This window comes from Mustela nivalis (assembly GCF_964662115.1).
Source record: "Mustela nivalis genome assembly, chromosome: 1".
Taxonomy (NCBI): Eukaryota; Metazoa; Chordata; class Mammalia; order Carnivora; family Mustelidae; genus Mustela; species Mustela nivalis.
In genome coordinates this window covers 202,155,054-202,161,053 of record NC_139020.1, presented here as the reverse complement: position 1 = coordinate 202,161,053, position 6,000 = coordinate 202,155,054, and the positions used below count along the sequence as shown (strand labels likewise).

The 6,000-nt window shown below is 55.9% G+C and overlaps 1 protein-coding gene across 2 annotated transcripts in view; it reads left to right on the top strand.

Annotated features, from left to right (window-relative positions):
- The first annotated feature begins 651 nt into the window (after positions 1-651).
- Positions 652-6,000, top strand: part of PGPEP1 (pyroglutamyl-peptidase I) — a 31,220-nt gene continuing 25,871 nt past the window's right edge. For both annotated transcript variants that reach the window (XR_014304911.1, XM_082707408.1), the window contains exons 1-2: positions 652-787; positions 3,033-3,085. Coding sequence is in view for 1 of the 2 variants with exons in the window: in XM_082707408.1 (XP_082563534.1) it covers positions 754-787; positions 3,033-3,085 (87 nt within the window). In the remaining variant the exon portion in view is untranslated. The remainder of the gene's footprint in view (positions 788-3,032; positions 3,086-6,000) is intronic.

Genomic DNA, 6,000 nt, shown 5'->3' with positions numbered 1-6,000 from the left:
AGGGCATGATCCGGGCATAAGCAACAGGAAGTGCAAAGGCCCTGGGGTGGGACCCCGCTAGGCCCTTAAAGTACTGTTGGGGCTAGAAGTGAATTGAGTGTTGGGGAGATGTTGAGAGGGGAGGCCGAGGTCTGTGGCGCCACATCAGCCTCCTTTGCAACATGGGAGCCTGCAGAGGACCTCCGGCAACATCTTACTGTGGTGTTGGGTTTTCACTTTATTCCGTTCCCCTCTAAACCTCCGGGTCTTCATGCATGCCACTTCTCTGACTCCAGGAGGCTCTAGTAGAGCAGCCCTTAGAACCGTGCTTCAGGTTCTTCCTCTGCAAAACGAAGTGAATAACCGAGTCTTACGGGAGGTGGCGGGGGAGGGAGAGCCAGATTATCCCCAGGAAAGGGCGGATAGCGGCGCTCAGTGAACACGCGGAATGAAATGACGCGCTCGTCGCAGCGCCTGACTCAAGTGAGTTCAAGCGGCCACATCGTACGAAACAAACTGTCCCCATCTTACAAGGGGGAAACCGAACTTGGGGAAGGTGCGGGTCCGGAGCCCCTAGGGCGCGTGTTGGAGTCGGGGCGCGCACGCCGCGCCTCGGGCTGCGGGGCGCGCACGCCGAGCGGCCCGGCTGGGGGCGGGGCCAGGGCCGGGGCTGGGGGCGGGCCCGGGGGCGGGGCGGCGCGGGGTCCCGGCGGCTGCGGCGGCCGACTTGCCAGTCCCGACTGGAGCGGGTCAGAGGCGGCGCCCGAGCCCGCCATGGAGCAGCCCAGGAAGGCGGTGGTGGTGACGGGTACGCTGATGGCGGCCGCGGCGATAGCGACCGCGGGCAGGGGCGGGTTGGGCGGCTCCAGAGCCGGCGGGGTTGGTAGGGGCGCGGTGGCCCGGCAGGGGCAGGTGCTAGAAGTCGTCCCAGGTTTGGAAGATGTCATCGCCCAGCTTGTTCCGCGCAACACGTAGAAAGTGGAGAAGGGGCGCCCCTCTGGCCCCACTGTCAGGGGTCGGGGCAAGCAGGGGTGTGAGGGTCCAGCCAAGTGCCCCGCGCAGAACAGGCCCCTCTGGCGTCCTTCCTTCCCCGGGTGAGGACAGTGGTTCTCTGGGCACCTGTCTGTTCCGTCTGACCAGCCGGTGGGCAGGACTGGACTTCTCCCTGCCCCTCCCGAGGTCGGTTCTGTCCCCACCCACGGCCCCAGGGGACAAAGGCCGATTTGCGGGCAGGAAGTGCCCCAGTGACAAATGAACCTCCTGCCAGCCACTGCTCCCCCAGCCCTGTGCTAATGGGGGGGGGCTGTTCTCCCGAGGCAAGAACAGGTGGAGGTCGGGGAACCTCGGGTGGCCAGCTGCTGTTTCTGTTGTCCCCAGGACCGTGAGGGTCAAAAATCTCCACACACCCCCACCCCGCCCCGAGCTGTTTATGGGTGAGCCCGTGCCTGCTGTCACTAACTCCCCGAAACTAACTGTTCCTCCTGGGGAAGACTCCGCCTCAGGGCCACGTGAACGTCAACTTCCGCTGGCCTCTGGTTGGAGGGGGGGGGGTGTCATTTTGGCCTGCTCTCTAGAGGGGTCAGAGTGGGAGATCCAGCTAAGCTTCCCACAAGTGTTTTCTGGCCTGGGGAGGGTGAGGCTGATCCTGGCATTCCCAGGAAGGTGGAAGAAGCACTCACTTAACAGGTGTGCGTAATTGCAGGGAGAGTTGCTGCAGCCACCCCACCCCCCCGCCCCCACCTCGCAGCCCTCCTGTATCTGGTAATCTGTTCCTCTAGTGCTGGGCTCTGTAGGTAGCCACCGGACTGGGCATTTTCCTTGCATGAATTCATTACATCTGTACCATCTCCATTTTGCACAGAGGAAACTGAGGCTTACAGAGGTCACCCTGTTTGTAGGTGGTGGAGCTGGGACTCAAACTTAGTCTCTACAGGAGAAGATAAGGGGTGGAGAGGTCCTGCCCCACTGTGGGGGAGGCTCTGCTGTTCCAAGGTGCAGCTTCCCTCCCAAGGCCACGACACCACCTGGGACCCTCAGTACAGCTGGAGTGACCCCCAGTTCCAGGGCATCCTCTCTTGGAGATATTCCTTTCTAGGCAAGGGGACAGGGTGATTAGAAGAGAAGAGTTGTGAATTCTCATGGGCCTGGTTTCAAATCCCAGCTCTTCTGCCTTCTTGGTCTGTGACCCTGGGCAGTGGTTTTCACCTATCTGTGCCTTAGTCCTGCTCCTGTAAAAGGGGTGCAGAAAACAGCCTTGCCTAAAAAGCACTCAGTGAGGCTGAAGGCCACAGTGCAGGCAGAACCCTTAACGCATCCTCTGACCACTCCCTCAGTTTGTAAGTGGGACTTGGAGTTCGAGCAAGCAGGGAAGAGGGTGGCAGGAGGTTGTCTGGACAGCCTGGCCTAGGAGACACCCACATGTATCCCTTAAGGGCCATTCCTCACTTGGTGGTGATTCACGGAGCACAGAGGCCCTGCACAAAGACAGTGGTAAAATAATTATAGATGGGGATCAGGGATAGTGGAAAAAATCGAAAGGGGGAAAAAGGCCAGCCCTTTTGGGGGCAACAGGAGGCCACTGGCCCCTTGGAAGGCACGAGGGTTGGGCAAAGGGGAAGATAGGAAAGGACAGTTAAAAGCAGTTAAGAGGGGTGCCTGGGTGGCTCAGTGGGTTAAGGCTCTGCCTTCAGGTCGTGATCTCAGAGTCCTGAGATCAAGCCCCGCATTGGGCTCTCTGCTTGGCAGGGAGCCTGCTTTTCCCTCTCTCTGCCTGCTGCTCTGCCTACTTGTGATCTCCCCCTCTGTCAAATGAATAAATAAAATCTTTTAAAAATAATAATAAAAGCAGTTAAGAGTGAGAAATAGGGAGGCTCTCTGAAGGGCCCTGGGTGTGCCCCAGATAGCAGGACCAGGCCTCTGACATTGGCCCTGGTGGCAGCTGCTGCCCAAGTTCCCCGTTCCTTTCCGCCAGGTGGAGGCAGCAACACAACCCTGGGCAGGCTACAAGAGGTCACTGGGTGGTGATATGTGGCTTCTCCTGTTTTCTCTTTCAGGATTTGGCCCTTTCGGAGAACACACCGTGAATGCCAGCTGGATTGCAGTCCAGGTAACTTGGATCTGGAGGGTAGGAATCAGACTCAGGGCTGGGCTCCCCGTGGACATATATGGCACCAAAGAGAGGAAGGAACCTATGAAAGAGAACGGGTCCCTTGAAGCTTCCAGCAAAACATTTAAGTCTGATATCCACACCTTTCCAGATGGTGACCAGTATGACCACATTTGTTGGCTTGCTGTGTACGAAGCACTCTGAATTTCCCTCACAGCCTTTGCGTGGTTGGGTGTACTCATTCTTGTGCCCACGTTCCTGATTGGGCAACCGGGGGTCCCCGGAGAGTTATCTGAGGTCACACAGTCAGGAAACGGGAGTGGCAGTGACTCAAAAGTGTCCCCTGCCCCAGCCAGGTTTTGGGGGCAACCAGGCAGGGATGTTGGGGGGTTGTATTAGCCTTTTAGAGAAGGTATAGTGACCCTCACTGTTGCCTCCCAGCAGTTGTGGGAGGAGAAGGCTGCTGATTGGGGGGTAGGGGGTGTCTTTCCCACTGTCCTGAGCAGGTTGTCAGCCTGTGAGCCTTCCACTTTCTTTGTCAGATGGGGCATTTGGAGAGACAGACGGAAACAATGGGGAGAGAGAAAGAGAGAATCGTTTTCTTCTTATATAAATCAGGTCTGCAGAGACCGGAGCCAAACTCATGTTAATCCTAGCCCATTAGCTGCTTGATTTAAAGCATCCCCTGCTTTTCATGCCAGAGCCCTGAATTTGGAGAAAAATCCAAGTTGAAACCTCCATGTGTCCACCCCTAGTTTTGCCCCCCACACACACACTTTTTTATATCACCCCAAGTAGAGACCTCAAAATCTTGGCTGCTTTTCTTTTTCTATTAAAAAACATTTCACCCCACTTTGTGAGCAGGACAGAGGGACAGGGTCCCCAGGACCCTGCAGATGGGAGCGTGTCCCAGGCTCTGCTCGTCGTACCCTCTCCCTGGAGCCCCAGACAAAAAGGAAACAGCGTGTTTCTGAAGACGTTGTGTGTCTGGCTTTGTGCGAGTTTCAGACAGGAGCCTTCACGGGGCTGAGTGGACACAAAGCCGTGTGTCTGAATTCCTGGGCCCCAGACACTATGATCTGCATCTAAATAGGAGAAAAATCAATTAAACAATCTTTGGAAATCCCTCTGAGCTTTGGGATGCGGATGGTGGAGGGTGGCAGCTTTTTCATTCTGCTGCTGGAGGGGAAGTGCCCCTGATATTTTGGTTGCCCATCTTGCCAGACCTTGCCTCTGGAAGTCTTTCCATTTTCTACCTCAAGCCTGTGAAACAATAAGAGAAGATTCTCTACCATTCCATGGATAAAAAAAAAAAAAAAAAAGACACCAACTTTCCCAAGATGTGATTGTTCCCCTTAAAACCAAAACCAAAAGCTAGAGTTGCACATACATACGCTGAGTGATTGCCTCATGTAACTCCATGAAATTTCACGCATGTGCACCTCCGTGCTACCCGCATCTGGATCAAGATCTAGAACATTCCTAGCCCCTTTCTCATCACAGAAGCTCCTTGTGGCCCTTCTTAGCTATTTCTCCCCAGGTGTAAACATCTCTGCTGACTTTCTCTCTTTTTTTTTTTTCTGCCACGTGGGTGTCACCTGTTCTAGAACTTGGCGTCAGCGGACTTGTGCTTGGGTCCGTCGCCTTCCGCAAAGCGCAGTGTGTGCGGGATCTGTCTGTGGGGTTGCTGGGAGCTGCCCTTGGTGTGTTTTAGTTGACCTGGATGAAACAGACTTGCGCATGAAAAGGCATCCAGTTGGATGGGTCCAATCTGTCCCTCAGGAAAATATGGCTTGGAGTGTTCTTGGTGGGATCCAGACGTGAGATCAGGTGGCAGTTCACGGTGATCGCCTCAAGCTGAAGATGGGAGTTTCGTGTCCCAGAGTGAGCAGCAGTTAACTTCCTGTCCCCATGGATTTTTCAGAAGCCCAAACTGTCCCCTGTAGAAGGAACGCCTCCTCTCTCAGGGACCCACTAATTTCTCTTTTTTCTCCCCTTCTCTATCTGTCTTTCTGTCTCTGTCTCTCTGAGCCTCCCTCTGCTCTCTCCCTCTCTCCCCTTACGTCTCTGTAGCACTCTCCATCTCTGGCTCTCTCCCCTTGTGTCCCCCTCTTTCAGTTTCATTTGGTCTTTCTGTGGGTCTGTTTCTCTCTTTTCGTGTCTCCCTCCCCTTATGTCTCCATCTCTCTGTGTCTCTGTCTGTCACTGTCTCCTCTCTCCCCTGGCCCTCCCGCCTCCTTGGTCCCTCTCTCATCTAACCTTCCTTCTTCACGCCTTGTGTGAACTTGTGCTCTAGTGCAGAATGAACTGTCTCCCACCAGCTACACTGGGGAGGTGGGAGTGTGGAGACAGAGGGCACCCCCTTTTCCTCGTTCCCCAGCATGGCACTGCCCCTAAGCACCTCGCACAGGACGGACTTCGTTTTTGGAGCGTCCTGTCTTCTTCTAGGTCTAGGGTGGTGGATGTAGGACGCTGGCCGCAGGTCTCTCTCTTCCTAGGAGGCTCAGGTGGGTGTCAAGGGCCGGGACCCCCTTGTTTGGCCGTTCGGAGTGTTCCCTGCCCAAGCACAGCGAGGAGGAGCTGGGTCACAGGTCCTGGTGACATCACGGGACAATTACTGCCACATTGAGTCTAGACAGACCTGCTAAGGATATTAACCAGGGAACAAAGGGGGTCTTTGTTGTGGGGTCAAGGGAATCGGTCAGATGCGGCCTTGCGGCGGGGTCTTGTCAGGTAGACCGGGGTGTAGACAATGTGCCGTCTGGGGGTGTGTGAGCCCTGTTCCTTTCACGGTATGTGTGCGGGGCGGCTGTGCTTGCTGCGGTGCACTCGCTGCCGTGTCGTGGGACTTGGGGGATGCTGCCACCCGCCTCCTCCCGCAGGAGAACCGCCCAGCTCTCTTGGATCAGAAAGTG